The 20,912-nt window shown below is 41.2% G+C and overlaps 1 protein-coding gene across 2 annotated transcripts; it reads right to left on the bottom strand.

Moving 5' to 3' along the window:
• Window positions 1-4,036: 4,036 nt before the first annotated feature.
• Window positions 4,037-18,403, bottom strand: b3glctb (beta 3-glucosyltransferase b). Of its 2 annotated transcripts, XM_027000856.2 has the most exons (15): window positions 18,205-18,403; window positions 17,881-17,927; window positions 17,650-17,689; window positions 17,013-17,122; window positions 14,884-14,960; window positions 14,394-14,505; window positions 13,645-13,781; window positions 13,468-13,531; window positions 12,376-12,507; window positions 11,525-11,594; window positions 9,864-9,977; window positions 8,083-8,182; window positions 5,553-5,672; window positions 5,116-5,260; window positions 4,037-4,970 (listed from the first exon to the last, which is right to left on the bottom strand). In XM_027000856.2, the coding sequence occupies exons 1-15, from the start codon at window positions 18,266-18,268 to the stop codon at window positions 4,806-4,808; spliced, it is 1,497 nt and encodes a 498-aa protein (XP_026856657.2). In that variant the 5' UTR covers window positions 18,269-18,403; the 3' UTR covers window positions 4,037-4,805. The 2 variants fall into 2 exon arrangements, with proteins under 2 accessions (XP_026856657.2, XP_026856659.2); XM_027000858.2 differs by lacking the exon at window positions 12,376-12,507.
• Between the last annotated feature and the right edge of the window lie 2,509 nt (window positions 18,404-20,912).

A 20,912-nucleotide genomic window follows, 5' to 3' on the forward strand; every position in this document is an offset into this window, starting at 1 on the left:
GCCATGGTGTTAGCATTAGCAACAGATGAACAAGTGGTGATGTAGGGGGTGAAAGACAAGTCCGCTGAGCTGCATGTAGCACAGGGTTTGGGTTTGGGTTTGGCTCCAGCCTGGACCACTGCCCATTTCTGTCATCTGTGCTCATGATGGTGGCTTCTGCTGGCCCCACTCTGTGTGTCTCTGCTACTCTACTGAATGCTTGTTCAGTGGTCTGCTGCCAGCATTCCCACACTCTGATACTCCTCACACAGTATAAGAATGTCAGCTCAGCACTGTCGTTTATTACAGAAGGTTATGACAGCAGATGTGTTCAGATCAACCGTTTTCTGATCTGTTCCTTTTAGTTTCCAGAATTACCAATTTGGCATCGGGTGTTCTTCTGACTTGTCTTTAAATAACAAGTTCAGACACTGTAGCTTGAAAAATGACATCTGAAAGTACAGAATAAAGCAGAGAAGTGTCTGAACCAATAGGAAGCAGGAATTGAGGCCAGGCTTGTTAAAATTGTAAATATATATATATATATTTTCCCTTCTTTGGAAATTTTCTGAAGCTGTGTCACTTTTAATTGGAAAGCTGGAAAGCAGCAGTGGTCAGCAATGTTGAGGTCAGCTTTGAGAGTTTCAGTCTGATAAAAGCAGGGACACTCGGAGGTTGCTACTTTCTATTTTCCTTCTGAGGCACTCGTTTTCTGGTGGAAGAAAAGTTTTGAGCATGAATTTGTATAATGTACAGCTTTCATTCTCATCATCAGTTTAGATGAGATATTGCCTGTCCCTACTGCTGAAGAACAGCAGAGCATATGGCCATTACAACTACACATCATTCTGAAGCTGTTTCAGTATGGCTGGTACGCAGTGCTGGATCTGTTCCACATTGATTAAGTTCCTGGGCCAAAATGTAGTGTTATTACACCGCTGGGCAGTCGCATCTACAGTGTATTGTACGTCATGTTTTGTGGACTCTGTGTGGAGAATGATGCCCCTTTAAGGGGGTCTGGAAATCAATATCCCTTTAATGCCACCATTAGCGCCAGTCTCAGGCAGACTTGTAATATGTTTAGGAAAGGCTTTGCCTTTTTCTTTTTTCACTTCTGTATGATGCATTACACTAAACTCAGCGGATGTGTAATGACTGTGAAATGGCTGTGAACCCTTTTATAATAAGATCCATGACTATACCGTTTTATTTTCATCTTCAGCATTGTCCTTTTGGCCTCTTTACAATGCACCTCACACCTCTCTGTGATGGGTGCAGTGGATTTACTCTAAATATATACACTGAGTGAATACATTATTAGTATTATAATAGCTGTACCAAACTGCCATATAGCTGACAATCAGTAAATTGTAACCCAACACTGCTGATTCATGGTTTATTTTGCATATGTGAACAAATGGACACCTCTAAATGGACAAAACTCGTCAAACTCGAACCACCCCCCCTGAGGTGGTCTCAGCACGGTTCATTTATGGTTTGTATTGTTGTCCTCTTGATGACAACAGAGTGACCTCGGTCCTTGTCGCATTGATGTACTGTAAACCTCAAGACCTGCCATGTACAGCTGCAATCTTTACAGTCAAAAACTAATATAAGGACATGCCCGCATATGGGATTGTTTGGATTAGCAGTAAAGTGCTGCTCCTCCATGTTCCACGCAACATCTCTTGTTTAGGTTTTTTCAGAGTTTTGGTATTTTATGTCAGTTCTGTTTTAGTTTTCCCGTCTCATCTGTTTCATGAAAATGTTGCACACTCAACTAGCAGCAGCATGAAAAGTAGCCATCTGACACTACCCATAATTCTGTGTTACACAGATGGGGGCCCAGTTCTAAAGGAGCTGTGGTGTGAACTACAAGTGGTCTGAAATCTCATCAGTGCTAAAGAAGACCAAAAGGAGAAGAGAGACATCTTTAATGTTCACTTACATTGAACTGAACATAAAGAGAACTATGGTTGCAGATGGTTCCCTTTCTGGTTCTCTACAACAGAAGTGCATTTGGTTCATTTAACACCCTTAGATGGAACCAAAAACAGCCCTGACCCTAGACATTTTAAAATTTAGACTACCTGTTTGATCTAGTTTTCTGGTAGGTTTATGGTGCTATTCTTACGATTTCAGCAAAGGTGTTGTACTGCCATTCTACCTTTATTTCCTGTTAACAAAACTTATTTTTTAACTAATTTTATTTCAATTGTCTACAGCTCCCTGAATTACCATGTTTATTATGTGCAGTATAAAAAGTTACCTTGCCTACTGTGAACATTATTATTTTAATGTTTAATTAAAATAGATCTTTATTGGAGAGTTTTACACCTTACTATTTTTCCTCTCCTATTTTTTCTCACTTGAATAATATATAGATGGTTCACTGTGCAGTGAGTGAGTGAGTGAGTGAGTGTGTGAGAGAGTAAATTCAGACCCAGACAAGCAGAAAATGAGAAGGGCAGCAGAGAAATGTAACTGGCTTTGCATTTTTCTTCTATAGCTTAGTTCATATCAATATTACAATTTATGAAACACAATGATTAATTTACTAGAGCACGTCCATGCCCGCTGGCACTACTGCTACCCAGCTCATGTCCTGGCTGTAATTACTGGCCAGGCTGCTGCTTGTGTGTACATTACACCCCGCCAGAACCGTCTGGAGAGACTGGCACTATGGCATTTACCGAATACAACACATGGTGCTGGTGATTACCACATGCATCCCCTTTATTTCTCTCTGGCTGATCCAGTACGAGGATTATAATTACAAGACAAAATTGAAAGAACCACACTGACAGAAGCAGGTGTCATCATCCCTCCCTCTTGATTTTAAATGTACGTGTCCATGAATGTGCATGGATTAACTTTTAAATGGAAACACCTGGACTCACAGTCCCTGGGATGAAATGCATAGTTCTAAAAAACAAAAAAAAAAAAAAAAAAAACAAACACATACACTTCACTTGAGCCTCACTAAACCAAAAAACAGTACTAAAAATGTAAAAAGCATGTTTATAATTTATTGAGGATGAGTTTCCCCCAAAGTACTGTAGTACAAAGCATAACACCCCTTTCTCAGTTTGGTTGCGTTTTCCAGTATTTTCTGGGCACAGCGAGCAGTTTTGTTTTTATCAGTGAACAGAATTGGCCAACCATTAAAAGCACAGCACACCGTCGGCTGCGTCCAGACAAAATGCTTAAGAGTGCATTACCACTGCAACAAAGTGACACACCCGTTTCACCTCCTGCTGGCTGCTTTAGGGCCGTGTCACTGAAAAGTTTATCGGGACACAGCAAGACTCAAACAATTTAACAAATACAGATAACAAAGCTCGTCAGTTAGTTAATTACCCAATGACACGTGTTAATATCATAGAATTACTTTTTATATACCAAATAACTTAGAAAAATATAAAACAAATGTGAAAACGTGTCAGGAGCACTGACTGTTTCAGACACAATTTTCAATGCTTTTTATGTTGAAAAGTACAGAAACACCTCATACAGTCCTGATAATCCTCTTTCTCAACTCATTACAACACTGATTACAGTGTGTAGCCTAATGTGACATGGACTAATGCATCACACGGTGCTGATTGGCTGCCATCTGGCAATGCTTGCTTCTCGTTTGCATAAAGATGAGAAAAGCTACATTTTTCAAAACTGTCTGCTTGGTTCGCAACATGCTGGCTTTCAATCTTCCCTCGATATATTTCCATAGATTAATAAGAGATGGAGGTAAATTCACCTTTCTTCACTTTGCTGCAATATAAATGTCTTGTAGCTGTCACTGTACAAATGTTGCAGCACAGTGAACCTGTAGACTTTTTAACTCAATCACTGGGACACGTTTAGTAAGACAAATGACAGTGTGTATAAAAAGGTTCAAATAAAGTGGATATTTATATATAAACTTGCATTTTACAGTAACAAAATATATATTTTTGCTGTTATATATATATATATAGTGTATATATATATTTTTTTTTTGCTGTTTTATATATATATATATATATATATATATATATATAAATGTCTTTTTTCCCTCTCTTTTTTTTTCTGCGTTTTCTGAGTAACATACATTACAGTGGTAAACACAATTTTGCAAACCGTATTTCAGAGTTCCTCTCCTGGAATACCCTTGTGCCACAGATAGCTGTTGTTTTTGGGCCCACAGACCCGGTTCTCACACAGCTCTCTAACGGCTTGATGATACTTTTGCTTCCAGCAAAAATATATTATTTATTATGTTATAAATAATAAATAAATAGTAAATTAAAAAATGTTATCTATTTTTGCATGTTGAATCAAAATATATTTTCAGAATTTCTCCATCCCCCATAGTTTTTTGTTCCAGTATATTCATAGGTCATTGTATATAGTAGCTGTACCAAGGAAAGCGGATCAGACTGTGGGCAGGCGATTGCTGGACTCCGACGAGGGATGTACCTGAGACCAATTATGAGCCAAAATTATGCATTTAATATAGAGTTACAAGAATATTTTTAAAGTGTAATAACAGCCTTATTTATGAATAAGTAATATAAACCATATGTGACAGAATAATTTTAAAAACATGAACAAATTTAGCATAAAAATTACTATAAATCTATTTTAGTTTGTGAAACTTTTTTTTTTTTTTTTTAAATGCTGAAATGTGAACGTGTAGGGCAGGAGTGTCCTCCCGGCACTGGGAAAGTGCTGAAAAAACAAACATAATTCGACTGCATGACTCCACAGAAAAAAAACTCTGTTCTGTAGAGGAACTCTGCTCTGAACTTACACCCACACGCAATATAAATCAGCTATCTTGAAAGCTACAGCTCCTGCTTGCGCTCTCTGGTTAAAAGATGGTGAAATGCTTCCCTGCCGTCCATAAGCCACTGATGGTAGACAGCAATAGGGTTGATGTTCCAGTGCTTGTGAAAGGAGACGGGGCTCTGGCGTACCAGGAGCTCTTTGGGGTAGTCGTCAGGACGAGCCTGCAGACCAGGAAAGAAGCAATTATGACAGCACAGTAGAAGAACCTGCCCTGTACATGAAGATCCATGAAATCCTCTTCCCTTTAAACAATAAAAGAAATTCTATGTGTGCGCACGCGTGCGTGCGTGCGTGTGTGTGTGTGACCTGGTGAAACTGTGGGCTGTGTGTGACTGGCAGTCCCAGTCTGCTGAGACACTTCCCCAACACCATGTCATCTGGAGCATCCGGACTGTAACAGCTACAGCCACTGGAGAGGATCCGGGACACTGTCACTCTACTGAAAACCATACTGGCAACAACAAAAAAGGGATGTGGTAGGTCAGGAGATATCAGAACAAAGATCAAAGATCAGACCTCAGCAGGGACAACCCTAAGGGCTACGATGGAGAAAAATTAGCATGCATGAGCAGGCGTCACGAACTGGGCTGAGCAAACTACTGCAGTGAGGCACAGAGGCAATGCGATCGCAAACACTGTGCATGCATAACCTGCAACACTAAGGCAAATATGCCTTGAAATAAATTCACCCACAAGTCCATCCAAAGAAGGCAGGTTGGGGGGTTACGATATGGAAGGCTCACCCTGCCCCGCCACTGAGGTAGCTGTAACCGCCGTTAGTGAGGCCGTAGCCATAACGCTCGCCGATGCTCACCGCCTCGCCAGGGTTGTAGCAGCGCAGGAGCCGGCGGAGTCTGTTCAAGCTGAGGATAAATGACAGATCCGTCACCTAAGAGCCATCACACTGCCGGGCCACTCAGCCAAGACTAATGGCCGAGGTCAGAGTTCACCTGCTAGGGAATTGTTCTGAAAATGCCAAAGAAAGTTACACAAAAAAAACTTTTCGATTTACATCAAAAAGTAATAAAAGGTTTTCTCAGGACAGCCATGAATGATTTATTGAAAGTGGCCCTACGTGATATTTCATGTATACCATTTTCATTCTGCCAGTGAAGACAACACATTTTAAAATCTAATGAAGGAATAAAAGTGGACAGTGCATCAGAAAACAAAAACACTAAGGAGTTTAATTTATATCCATATTTATCTTTCATATCTCACTGAATATGATTATATGGCTATAATATGGCAACAAGTCTGAACAGGTCTTAATAAAAGTTTGCATGTGCGAAAATACAAAATCCACAAAAAACTGTTCATACTGATCTATTAACAGAATCAGATTGTCTTTCACGATCTATTACATCTTTCAAATGAGAACCATCTGAGTAGGTTTTTTTCTGTTTTGCAAATTTGCCCTCATGAATCTGTAACATGGGGTGAAATATTTACCAAACCTTCAGTTATTTTGGAGAACAGTGATTGCATGTGTGCATCAACATGACTGATGGGCAGGTACTAATGTTTTACATACAGAATACAGGCATTAATGGCATGCTATTCTCAACCATGTTTAAAGGCCAAATACAATGATCATACATACTTTGTCTTCTGCATGGCTTATCCAGCAATGCTATTTAGGCTTTATTATATGTTTATTATATTTTATTTGTCCTGTCATGTCTTTTCTATGCCATTCCTAATGTGGCCTTGTTTCAGCTATTGCACTATTTTATTTATTTATTGTTTTGTTTTTAACCTTGTTTCTGCTAAACATATTTAATTTGTTTAATCCCTGACCTTTGGAGAAAGGAGCGAAGTGCCAGTGCATTTCATTTGCAGCTCGAACACAAACAAAAGGGAAAAGGGCCCGTAAACGGCACTCAGCCAGCAGGAAGAGAAATGCAGCATGAAGGCAAAATACAGAGCACTGGGGGTGAGATGGGGAGGTGAAGGAGGAGCACTGGTGGTTAGGCTAATGAACCAGTGACTGGGAACGTGGGAGGTGCTGGGGAGGGGTGAAGGAGGAGCACTGGTGGTTAGGCTAATGAACCGGTGCCCGGGAACGTGGGAGGTGCTGGGGAGGGGTGAAGGAGGAGCACTGGTGGTTAGGCTAATGAACCGGTGACCGGGAACGTGGGAGGTGCTGGGGAGGGGTGAAGGAGGAGCACTGGTGGTTAGGCTAATGAACCGGTGACTGGGAACGTGGGAGGTGCTGGGGAGGGGTGAAGGAGGAGCACTGGTGGTTAGGCTAATGAACCGGTGACTGGGAACGTGGGAGGTGCTGGGGAGGGGTGAAGGAGGAGCACTGGTGGTTAGGCTAATGAACCGGTGACCGGGAACGTGGGAGGTGCTGGGGAGGGGTGAAGGAGGAGCACTGATGGTTAGGCTAATGAACCGGTGACCGGGAACGTGGGAGGTGCTGGGGAGGGGTGAAGGAGGAGCACTGATGGTTAGGCTAATGAACCGGTGACTGGGAACGTGGGAGGTGCTGGGGAGGGGTGAAGGAGGAGCACTGGTGGTTAGGCTAATGAACCGGTGACTGGGAACGTGGGAGGTGCTGGGGAGGGGTGAAGGAGGAGCACTGGTGGTTAGGCTAATGAACCGGTGCCCGGGAACGTGGGAGGTGCTAAAAGGGGGAGGTGTCCCTGGGAATGGGAGCCAACCAAACTATGACATAACCAAAGTCTCTAATCTGACCATCCTAAAATTTCAATTTAGTTTTAGTTTCTGTTTTAGGTAGCTCTCTTTCAACCCACAATCACCAATTACAATGTTTAGTATATGAAGAAATTTTTTTTATTATTATTTATATAAAAATATTGCCATCAATACTTATAGAATCATTCAAGCCTTATAAGTAAATCATTTTACCTGGGATCACTTTATCTATCTTATCAAGGGCCCGAGTTTACTTACGAATACTTTCATTCTGCCGATGCTCTGCTTAGTAAATTGTTAAACCGCAGCTCTTTGACTCCTGCCGAAACATTCGTCCTCAAATTCATGTCAATCCTCGGCAGAATGTGCCGTCTGCTTGCCAAACCAAACGTTAGCAGTGGGCTGCTAACTAATCAGATGGCAACGTCGTGACTGGCGGTACTTTTACCACCCAGTGTCTGCGCTGCTGTGTGGAGCTGATTTTCAGGTTTGTGAGCAGGCGGGACATGGAGCTGGGGCCTGGATCTTTTTTTATCAGCGCTGCTGGAACGGCTCGGTGCATTTGATGCAAGCGCTGGTTTCGGTCCAGACGGAGGTGTCGTCCCGCGTCACCTGATTAACGTGTCGTCGTCCACGAGGAGCAGCCATGGTGCCCCAGTCACTCCTCCCCATGCAAATCTCCGCAAGATAGCGAACGTCTTGGCACAGTGCCCTGAGAGCCCAAAACAAAAAAACACATACAACACCTTCATCACACGCTGACAATTAAAGCCTCCCATCTGGGAACCACAGGTTCATGGGAAGGGGAGTCGGAGTCAGGTCAAATTGACAAAGTGAACATGAGTGAAGTTTTCTCCTTGAACACAGAGATTTCATTTACAACCTTTGGTGAACAATTGTCACTTTACAAGGACTTTTACAAAACTGAAACCATTCTGTTGACATGGATTTTAGTTTAACTAATCTTTGAAGTTCCAATTTGATTTTGTCAACAAACTCTTCATATGTTCCCTCTTCGCAAAAACCAAAAGAACAGCATGAATAATGATCCAGAATAGATGTCGGGGAAACAGTAAATGCTAAAAAAAGGTTTCATGTGAAACAGAAGTAACCTTAAATGGTACCCTTCTACTTTAGAAGAACTAATGATCACTGAGAATTCATCAGTTAATTCTGCTTTTACTGCTCCCTCCAGAGCACTGAGGATGCTTATCTGGCCGAAAATAGCAACGAGGACGAAACTCCTGTCTAAAATAGGCCCACCATTAGGCAACAGGTCACTGAGAATGGGGTGATGAAAGAGAAAGATAGAAAGAGAGTTAGAGAGAGGTAGAAAGAGACAGAGCGGTAGGGAGGGAAAGTGCTCGCTAATAAAATAGAGCTCCGCAGCCCATAGTGAGTGCTTGGTGCAGGTTACACACGGGTGAGGGTTTAACCTGCACCCCCATCCCAAACCATCTTCAAGGTATACTAGCCTTTGTTCTCGCAGGCTTTTGAGATACAGACACAGGTTTGTCTAATCTTTCTGAATCAAGGCATAATATGAGATGCCTGTGATATCTCTTTACAATCTAAACACATTTAGTTATAAAACAGGTGGTTAGACCCCAGCAAATGTTTTATACATGATTTATTTGTAAAATAACTGCTCTTAAAAGTGGTCAGAAGTCATCCGTTTCCCTGTCTATGCACCTTGAGTGTGTAAACAGTGTCAGAGCATGGCGTGCATAAACAGGCTTTACAGCTCCGACTCCATTAACAGCTGGATAAGCACTAAAGCACACAAAGTCGTGCATAATCAACCAGCACATCGGCAACACTTTTCCTGCCTCAGCCAGCTCGGCGTCAACCTGCATAAAAATGGACCCCACACACACACACACACACACCATGTTGGAACAGGGAGGAAAAAAAAGCTGACAACAGAGCCCATAGAAGAAATTTCGTGTTCGTAACTGGAGCTCCAAGACGTCTTTCCGTCGTTCCCAACCAGAAATGCACTCAAAAGCTGCGTCTCTTCCTAGTCTTTGCCTGTTCTATCAACATGAACAATTCACACACACACATGGCTCCCACATCAGTGCTGAGGGCCAGATACGAATCATCATAGATATAAATCACAGTGAACATGAACAATTAACTCGCGTGCGCACACACACTCTCTCTCTCACACACACACACACAAACTTGGCTCCCACCTCCGTGTCTATGGAGGGCTAGATCCGAATCATCAGAGTTTTCCCTCTTTGGACAAAAGACACAAAACAGTCTGGACATAGGCACTGATAGTGGAGCTATAAGAATGTGGTATAGCTTTCTTCTGAGGCTGCAGCAGAGGAAAGACACGCCCAGTGTAACTGTCATGTATAAAGCCTTGGGGCTGAGTGACTAACCCCTCTCTGTGTTGGGCACTCCCAGGTCAACGGTGGGGATGGCAGGGTCAGAGATGTCACTGTAATACTCCAGCAATGCAGCATCCTTAGCCCAAGTCTTCTTCACCACTGACACTGGTGAAATTGTATGAAAAAGAGACAGAAGGAGGAATATTTAGGTTTAAAAAGGCGTGAAAATTAAACAGAACTTCAGTGGAAAGATGACCTTGTAAAAGTGTCCTCTATTTCATCAGTCCAAATACACATAGAATACATCAAACAAACAGGATGGATGATAAAATGTGTGGTCATTACCCCGATAAATTATGCCACAGTACTCAATTATGACCATACTGCGATATAAAAAAGTTTTTTACATAAGAGATTGTGACAAATTATGGAGCACCAGTAAACAACCACCACTTTTGTCACCCTATCAAATTAAAATCGCAAACCCAGTCACAAATAGCTGATTGCATAAAGCTCGTTATGACATTATCTTGTTTGCTGAGGCGCTTCTTGCGTTTTTCTGCGTTCTCCTGTGTTCTGTTCGGGAATATGTTTTTAGCTAATGTTTCCTATGTTGATGGATCCTTTTTTCCTCGTCATCCTACAGCGGTTGCAAAAAAAAAAAAAAAAAAAAAAACATAATGGTAAATCATGCAAATCGCTGCAATTAAGCCAACCCACTGCAAGAGCTCGTCCACAGCACTGCGTACTTAACTTTAGACACACTACGTATGCATGTGCTGTTCCACAGAGAGTGTAGACCATTTAGACACACCACTCACACCTGTGCTGTTCCACAGAGAGTGGGGACAGGTTTGACATGCCAATTATACTCTTGATTTGTCTAGCTAGATGACTGCATCACCCAGTGGCCTCTCTCTGCAGAGAATGATTAAGGAGAGAATTAAGCATGATTTCCGATATGGGATGAAACAACTGGAAATGTTGTAGGCTGGCCTTTTTAATACAAATAAAAACATATCCTGACTAACGGCTGCAATTATGCTTACTGCACACAGTCCTCACCTGTTATAAATACTGATTCATTCATGCCTGGTTGGCAGAACACACTAAACCCAGAGGTAATACTGCTAAAAACCCCAGCACGACTGATCTACAAACCAGTGCAACCACCCTTAGCATCTACCATTTTAGTGTCAATGCTGTATTGTGATTGATCCATGACCCACTTAATATTCTGTCCTCAATGGTCCAACATGCAAAAACTGACCAATGATGAATGAGCTAGCGTTTCACGAATTACGCATAACCATAGGATTACAGTCACTAACGCTACACCTATTAACTGCGACTATCCAATAGGAGAGCTAAATGAAGTTGGTATGAGGCATGTGTTTCTTATAAAATGGGTGTTGGGAGTGCAGCTGGAAATAAGCAGAACAATCTTTGCTTAACGCCTCTAACATTCAACTCTTAGCCTGTGTAAGCTCCAGCAGCTCACAGAGCTCATCTTCCAAATCAGGGAGTGAACAGAAACGATGCTTTACTGTCATCAGGCAGTAATGTGTGCTTAATAATGTGCCTGTGTTTCAGGCAATTACCATCTCTCATATTTTAAATAAACTCAGGCCGAGGTTCCAGAAGGAGAGCAGGGGCTTTAAGCCATAAGATAAGCAGTATATTAATGGGCTGAAAGCTGATATATAAGGCACCTCTGTCGCTGTGAAATTTCTGACAGGTCTTCACTGCTACAAAGATGTCTTCCCTCGCCACTGGCTTCCCCTATGGAGATATACAAAAATATTGGGCATCAGACAAGACCAATCACAAGGACCTGGTTTGTGTGCAGAGATGGACTGGAAAGGTTCAGGGGTTTGACTGTCCAAAAATCAATTCCTTAAATGCCGCGATTATGAACTTAATGAAGCCCTCAGCAGAGCATTGACCTTAAGATCCTTAACACTTTTTGTTCCAAGTCCTAAACTCATAGTGGTAGTGGTAACTTCATGGAGGAAAAACTGTTTCATACAGAAACAAGAGACCAACCATTATTAATCTGGCTAATAAAACTGCCCAAAATTAAGGTGTCTCCCCTTTATTCACATTGTAATAATAATAATCAAAAAATCATGTTTCTTTAAATGATATGCAGCTACATTCAGAAATTTGCTGCCGTTTTGCATGACAATCTTGCTTCGTGGATATCAGGTCTTGCCTTACGCTCACATGAAGATGCGGAATCAGAGAATACGATTCTGTCCAATACCAATTGCTTTTTATAAGTCATAAATAAGGTTACTTATGAGTGGGCTGCTTTAAATAAATAAATAAATAAATAAATAAATAAATAAATAAATAGATAGATATATAAATGTTATTTAAGACTATAAACGTTTATTTGTGAATGAACGATCATACTTCACAAGTGATAATTAACAATTATATCAGTCAGTAAAACACTGTTTCATTAAAACTAGTCTATATATACACGACCTGCATATGGTTAGGCCTAACATGAAACAGTACTGCCCAACCCGAGCGCACATGGGTCAAAGCCACGTACACAGCTAGGTAGAAAGGAGCTGACAGTGGACGCACAGTGCTCAGTGTTGGGGGAGCCGTGGAGTTCAGAACAGAAGTGGTAGACTGGCGTCAGAGCAGGTCCTCTGCCCTCCTCCCAAATATACAGGGCAATCTATACAAACGGAGCAATCAGACTGGTCAATAAAAGAGCTCTTAGCTCGGTACAGGGCAAACAGCACAGGGGCAGGAAGAGTTCAGAAGGGATATTAGCGAGATGGAAGGTGAGTGATCAGGAGACAGTCGGCAAGACATATGGCTTGGAAGAGGGGAGACCAGATAGTGCGGAACAGCCTCTCTGGACTCCGGAATGAATGGAAGGTGAGTGGAAGGAGAGAAGGACCGTGACCAGCTCTGTTAGGAACAGGCAGTCGTATTCTCACACAGAGAAGCCGGGGGGAGGTGGAGGAGAGATATCGCACACCGTCACAGGCCGTCATACTCAGTGGAAAGAGGTGACATTTGCTCACACGGGTATCGAGTACGTAGCAGAACCTAAAATGAAGAACGCTGGTCCTAATGGAAAGAGGATAAAGATGCTAGAAGCAGAAAATGGAGATGAATATTACGCAGGAGCGATCCAACAGACAGTGAGTGGAGCTCCAGAGAAAATGTAGGATCCACAGCTAGGAGATTTCTAGAAATGATGGCATGGTAGGGAAACCAAAGGAAGACGTTTCTTCAGACTGTAACAAACATTGATGGACCTAAAGAAATGTCAAATAGGGATATAGACAGTTAAACAGATGGCTGGAGGGATGACAGGAGTCTTGTTTCTAAAACAATAATGTAACTCCCACAGATCACATAATACTGACAGTCTTAGAAAAGATGTCATGATAATTGTTTACATTTGCCAAAATATTAACATAATGCCTTATTCAAGTGAAATTTGAGGGACACTGCATTCACCCCAAGTATGATCAATCAACCAAGTGAGATATTGATACACTTACAATCTTTGTGCTGGATATGGGGAAATGTGATTCTTTGCTACATTTTTAGTTACATGGGAACCGCTGAACTTTGTTATACACTCAATCCTGCAAAATGCCGTTACTGATGATGGGCATACCTCATGTTTAAGGTCGATGGTGAAATCAGACTTGGGTGGCTCGTATTTCATATAGCTGGCCAGCCTGAAACACCAATTAAGTCATTAGGTGTCCATCCAATGTGGAGTGTCCGCAAGCGGCTCGTTATCCCACCGTGTTGTGACGGGGACGTGCCAACCGGTAACGAACTTCCTCACCTCTTCACCAGGACGCAGCTGAGAGCCCAGCCGGCAGCGAAGTCAGGGTAGCTGAAAGAAGCCGGCTCTTCCGAGAAGGCGTAATGGTGGATGATTGTGGCAGCCTCGTCACGGAGTGCCCTGCCCAGAAACCACTCCTGCCGAGGGGAGGACGTTCAGGGTAAAAGCTGCCGTTTGTCTCTGGCCTAAATCCCAATTTTCGGCCCAAGTGATTGCAAGATCTGTAAACTTGTGCCCTGTCAGCCGCATGAAGCACCTCCCTCGATATTGGAGAGGACAGAGACGGAGATACTGCACTGTTAGAGATACTGCACTGTTAGAGATACAGCACTGTGGGAGAAATCAAAGCAAGGTCCAATCAAAAGCCAGAGAAAGCTGTATTCTTAATATAGAGCGGTTTGTGTTAAAATAGCAAAAACCTACTCCAACACAAAAATGGGTTCCTTTATTTCTTTGTTGTTTTTTTCACTCAAAGCTAATAAAAGTAGTAAACGCTTATATAAATATTCTATCTAAAAATAAACAGAAGCCCTATAATTTCTCCTCTCAGAAATAGCTTCTATGACGGGGTGTGAGGCCCATCTTGGGTTACTGAATAGTGACAGCTTTAATTTAATTCAGCTGCACACTGGGCTTCAGAGGGAAACCTCTGAGTGCCCAGGCTGCGCTGGACGAGATGACGAGATGGTTTGGCTTTGGGGCCCAGGCGCAAATGAGAGAGCAGAGAACAGTGAGGACTCCAAACTTACCCTGCCTGAGCTGAACCTGGCAAGCACCTGCAGCAGTCTGGCTAGGTCAATCACAGTCTCCTCCTCCAAGAAGTAAACCCACAAAGAGCTCTGGCAGTAGTCTTCGGCCAGACTGGGAGACAGTTTTAAGTACTACAGTGTTTATGAACACTAAAGGCTCTTCCACAATGGTCACACAAACAACAATAAATCCCAGCATCCCAGTTCTGGAGGCTAGCTCTACAGATAATGAACAGGCTGAATACAAAATACAAATCAAAATGGGAAGAACATAAACTCCTAGGACATCATCCTAACATGGGCAACATCGACTAATGTAAGTCAGTGTAAGGTTTTTTTCTATGGTATTAAAATGTCTCTATATTATGCTGTCAATGTATTAAAAATAAATTTCAACAAACAAAAAAAATCTAGTTGTGTTGAACTAATTTACATAAGTGATCCATAATCTGTGTGTGTCTTTGTTTACACAGGTAAAAGCTGTGCTCACCGAGGCAGAGCAGGAAGAATCCCCCAGTTCCCTTCGTATGCAGACAGCTCATGGAGGAACAAGACATCTGGCAAGTCCTGCAACACGCCACACAAGCCCACTAAAGTCTCTGATTTCCCCATGAATGTTAGTCATTTTATAACCTGCTCACTGACCGCCACCAGGCTGCGACTTCAAACACACACACACACACGTTTAGTAATGATGCGCAGAGGACAATCCACCCCTACGCTGCGAGGGGGCTTTGTGAGGAAGGAAAAACAAAATCTAATCCATCCAAAGCAGCCCATTAAGGTCAAACATCTATTACCTTGAGTCACACGGGCTGTGTTTTACTTAGCTGGGCTAATAAGTACAAATGTGCCAAGCAAATTAATTTACATTACCTCAAAGTGTTCAGGGGATTCCGCTATCAAAATTCATAAGATACTATCTGAACAAATTGGGATTTCCAGCATCAACACTGCATTTAAGAAGTAGAAAATACGCAGATGTCATCAGTAACGTCTGGAGACTCCACATGCTTCTCATGTTAATGTCCTGAAGGAACCTGCCCAGTCAAGCACGACTCAAAGTTATCAAGCAGTCTTATCCTCCCACTGACAGCCTGAGGCTTTGCAGGAAGCTGTCGGAAAAACAGCACCACACATCTCAGACTGGAACAGGGAAAATGCAGAGGGCCACCATTCAAAAGTGTTACTCTCCTTGAGAAAAGCTTTTAGGGATTTGAGTATGTCATGGGTCTCCTGGAAGGCTTTAAACTGCACTAGTGCAGCAACCTGAAGGAAATGCTGTGAAAGCGTGAGCGTTGATCCAGGACCCTAGCAGCCCCAGGCAACGTTGGGGGAGTGAGGATCCAGGACCCTAGCAGCCCCAGGCAACGTTGGGGGAGTGAGGATCCAGGACCCTAGCAGCCCCAGGCAACGTTGGGGGAGTGAGGATCCAGGACCCTAGCAGCCCCAGGCAACGTTGGGGGAGTGAGGATCCAGGACCCTGTCAGCCACAGGCAATCTGATCTGAAGGCATGCTTCACACGGCCTCCTAGTGACGCGTGTTGTCCGCACTCGTTATCAAAAGCTACAGATTATCCATGGTAAAGCCATATACATACAACTAACCATGCCCAGCTCAAGTCCATAGGGATCTATGCAAGGTGCACATTGTCTTCACTGGTTCCCACCGTGCCGAAAGCCCTAGAGAGGAGCTCACTCTCTAGCCACGTACCATCAGCATTCAAAGGTAACAGGGTCCCCTAAGCACATGCCTCAGAGAGCCTCTCTCTCTTCCATTACGTTATATACTTAGAACAATGAAGGTCAAAACATCATGTCCTAAATGCGCAGCGTTTATGGTGCTTCCCCCCCCCCCCTTCTTATTTTCAAAAAAGAGAACATTCAGCCCATCATATACCAAGCCTAAGAGACAGGAAATGTGCTTTTAGTTTGCTTTTTGCTTTTTTTCCCCCCAACAAGCAATGAGAACAACAACATAATTTCTATTCAAACAACAAAGTAATTTCTTTACAATATGCAGGGACAACGAGGACATATTCATCAGCTCATCCAGTCTGTATATGCTTGTGAGGGTGTAAGTGAGTGTGGCAGAGGTGGACTCTACAAATCACTGCCATCATTTCCATTCAGGAATGAGGAATACTCAATGAGTTCTCAAGAAGACTGAAAGGTTCAAGGATCACACACAAACACTGTATTCCATATTATAGACCATTCCGATCACTAGTCAGACTCAATGCTCAATGCTTTCCTCAATACAGCCACAAGTCTTACGAAGAAATTAAGGTGAGAGTGCACCCTTCTGGCAAAAGTATGCATTGCAGAGGCAACCTTTTCATCACAGAAAAACTACCCTGAAAACACTTAAAACAGTTACTCTGTCATGAAGCAGATGGAGCCAGATGGTAATTATCATTCCAAGAAGTACGCAATTTGGCTGCAGTTCATACAAGGTGTTAAAACACGAAACACCTGCATTATGAGATGCAAATACCCAATTTGCATTCATAATATATTAAAATGTTGATAACCAGCTACATTTAAATCTACATTGTTTTATTAACATTTAAACTGCTTAGAACAGCAAAGTCTTTATGCTTAGCTAGCTGGATCTACCTGGTTGAGGGTTTGTGCTTGGTGAAAAAGATGCTCTCTGCTCTGCTGTGCTCTCTGAGCATGGTAGGAGATCCTCTGGCTCTGAATCACAAATACAACCTCTGTAAGTTCTGAGTGAGTGTGTGAGAGAGAGAAAGAGAGACAAAAAAAAAAAGACATGTCACTAGCCCAAATACTCAGATATCTAAGTGTTATGCACTACTGTACTACTCTTTATTACTTTTTTACATTTTTATCTATCATTTGAAAATAAATTAATATATTAAAGATATTAAAACCTGCAGGCCATGCACATGTTTAGTCTATGTCCATTCAGGAATCTGAATGTGTGATGCTGGGATTTAAGATCCATTAACAGCTGTTCCCACTGTGACGCACAGCACCAAAGTGTGTGTTACGCATTTCGGAACATGTGCTATTATGTTGAAATCTTTCTTCAGACTTTCTTCAGAAAAGATTCCAAGTAACCATTCAAACCACTTTTTTAATCATGTTTTTGGATGCCTCCAGAATCCTGCTTCCTGTCTTCTATAAGGACCTTATTTAGGCTACTTAGTAAAGAACTACTTGTTCATTAAAAGTGCAAAGTGAATAATTTGCTGCTCAAAAGCAAGACATCTCCTTCACTTCAACTCACCGATTAACTGGTTCATGGGAGCCTGCCTGTCTGTTGTTCTCTGCGGAGACAGAATAAAAAGCTGAAACTGCAGTCTGAATAATAAGTGATAAAAACAAAAATAAAAAAACAACCTCCATCGGCGATAAATCTTAATAACAATACTATCATTACCAACAACTGGCATTTTATGTGGTCTCACTAAACAGAGGCAACACTGCCCATGTGTAAATAACATCAAAAAGGTCTCACTTGAAGGTAACCTGCTGTCACGTCACGCATGGAGCAGCAGAGAGGCACTGGAGGAGAGAGTAAAAGATCGTGATGTTAAAGAGCGCACTTGGTGACAAACAGGCGCAAATTAGTGCAGTAACAGACGCTGTAATGTTCAGATCAAAGCCATTTACCCCGTCACCAATGGGAAGTGGGCCGACGGCCTTGCTGGTGCGTTTAATGCAAATCCTTTTGCGTTTAAAACAGATATTTTCTATGCGAGGCAACAATATTACAGCAATTATGGTATTTTTGTAGATTTTAAAAGAAGTTAGCTTAGGCTGGCTAACCTAGGCTACTCACCAAATGAGAACAGAAAGCGGGACAAAAATATAACACTACATCCCACGCAACCGTGCTCAGTCATCTCCGTTGTTAAAAGAGAGGTTAACGTAGGCTTATAAAATGTCCTTCATAGTGCCAATAAACATTAAAACAACATGACATTTGATCCACTTGCAGATATGAAAAGCAATGGTCTTTGAATAACACTACAGAGTCGTCCATGATGACAATGGGCTGGGTTATAAATTGCGGCCACTGGTGGTGAGCTACCGTGCGGCACAAAACTGGGAGCGTCGGATCAACACAGAAAATGTGTTTATATAATAAATAGACCCACTATCGAGAACATGGTAAAAGCTAGCCGCAATAGTTAATTAGATATAAAGGTTAATTAGGTATAGGGAGAAGATCCACTAATACACAACCTTTAATTTAAATGACCTTATTAAATCTAAACGTTTGGGTATTTGAATCATTGTGTAGGCATAAGTAGGAATAATTTGATATATGCATACAATATCTTGATATATTATACTTAATATTAATTAATTTAGATGTTATATCAACAATGCCACGAATGTCCATTTCCGACGTGCAAACGCAACTTTCTGATGACGTTGCTCCTGAAACCGTCTATTAAGAAGTTATTCCCTCACAATGGCTGCATGGCTATAAGTTGTTGTTTTGTTGTTTTTTGGTGTTTGCTTGTTTTGTTAGAAACCACACATACATGAACAAAAGTACCAGTAAGATACGTAAAAGGTTCTTAAATCAAAGGAAAGAAAAAAAACAGAAGAATACCATCGGAATTCATATAACCTGACAAGCTTTAACAGTGATGGATATACAGTGTTAAGGGTATATACATATTCACCTGCAATGCACGCCAATAACACTTCGGCACCGTGACGTTTTTTCAAAATAAAAATAATATTCGACTACGCACTGCAAAACTACTATCCATGTTTCATATGTGACATTTAAAATTTTCCACAAATTAGTTATAGGTTTCACAGATGAAACATATTACTCCTTGGATGTAATAAATCATGGTCCTAAAACGCAGGGTCTGGGTCCTGTGGGTTTACTGTAATTGTTTATTTTGTGTATAGCACCATTAGAAAATATAACAATTCTTAACATTTCATCTGTTTTCACAAATTAGGTAAATGTTTCACATGTTTGGTTAGACATGAGTTGCTCCATGAGTGTCCTTCAACACCAGAAGGGTTTGGCTTATGTGTTTCAAGAATGAGCTTATCTATTTCCAGGCTACCAGTAAAAATAAATAGGAAATCTCTTATAAAATCCATTTTCACAAACCAGTTATTTTAACTGTTTAACTGCACATTAATGTACTGCTCCTTGTATGTTTGTCTAGACAGGCCAAAAAATGGTTTTATTTGAAATCATATGCTCTTAAGTTTCCCAATGCCAGTTATAGTGCACCTACCAATAGAGGATTCACCTATTACACTGCACATTAAATGTATTGTGTGCCCTTCACAGTAATACAGTGTAGACATAATCACTCTAGTCTACCAATTTAAAACATCATAAATCTGTAATATAGTCCATTTTCACTAATTGGATTAATGTTTCACACTTTCAGCTGCACATGTGTTTTGCTCTTTGGATGTCCTTGAACATATTAGACTAGATCATGTGGTAGTATATTGTGTCCTTGCACTCCTGTAATAAAAATAAAGGGCATATTGTACATGATATACTTCCAGTTAATTAAATGTTTTATGCCTGAAGTTCATATTATTTGCCTGAGAATTATTTAAGACAGACCTGATACTGGCATTCTAGGTTATGTGATTTTATAGTCTTTGTTTTTCATATTCTGTAATTTCCTAAAAGGCTGTTGAATCCTGAGCCAACTTTACTGTTGAGAATTAAAATTGGAAGACATATTCAGCAAATTTGAAGATCAGAATTGCTCTATGTGGAATATTATTTGTTCATTCCTCTAGAGATGATTAAAAAGGTCTGATCTCATTGGTCTTATGGGATCTAAAATTAACCCAGAAGCCAAAATTTGTAAGTCTGATGTTTACATAAGTAGGCTACTATGAGTGAAATGACTAAAATAACTATTATTGACTATTATGGATTAGCTGTAATAATAGCACAATAATTGTTACAGATCTTTACTATAAGTAACCTATTGTTGCTGTGTTTGTTACTGTCACAACCAGCAGTATGTATAGTAAGAAGCCCTTCCTGATTGACTAAGATTTTGGGTGGCATTTTTGTAGTAATTTTTAAAATTAATACAACATAATAGATTATAGATTGCAAAAGGCAAAACCACATTCTTCCTATTAATTATCTTTAGATAGTTTAGTCACAACACATTTTAAAAACAAGTGAATGGTATGCACCTCTATCCTATATGGCATCATGTTTTGTTATTTATTTATGAATAATAGAGCACTGAAAATAAACTTTTTATAGTATATAGTATATATTTTTATAATATAGTTTGTTTACTATATTTTGAAGCAGTTGCATATAGAGGTTGTATACAGTTGCATTTTTCTTTATGATGGTAGGCCATTTGGACAAAGGGCTAGACTGGATCTATGGAACTGTTTCACTTTGTGTCCAAAGAACCATGCAGGACTGTAGCACTGTTTATATGGAACTCTGTACGCAGAGAACCACACTGGGACTATAGTAATTAGAGCACTCACCACAATGCAGGTCACTGAAGACAG

Source organism: Electrophorus electricus, chromosome 17, assembly GCF_013358815.1.
Source record: "Electrophorus electricus isolate fEleEle1 chromosome 17, fEleEle1.pri, whole genome shotgun sequence".
NCBI classification, from domain to species: domain Eukaryota; kingdom Metazoa; phylum Chordata; class Actinopteri; order Gymnotiformes; family Gymnotidae; genus Electrophorus; species Electrophorus electricus.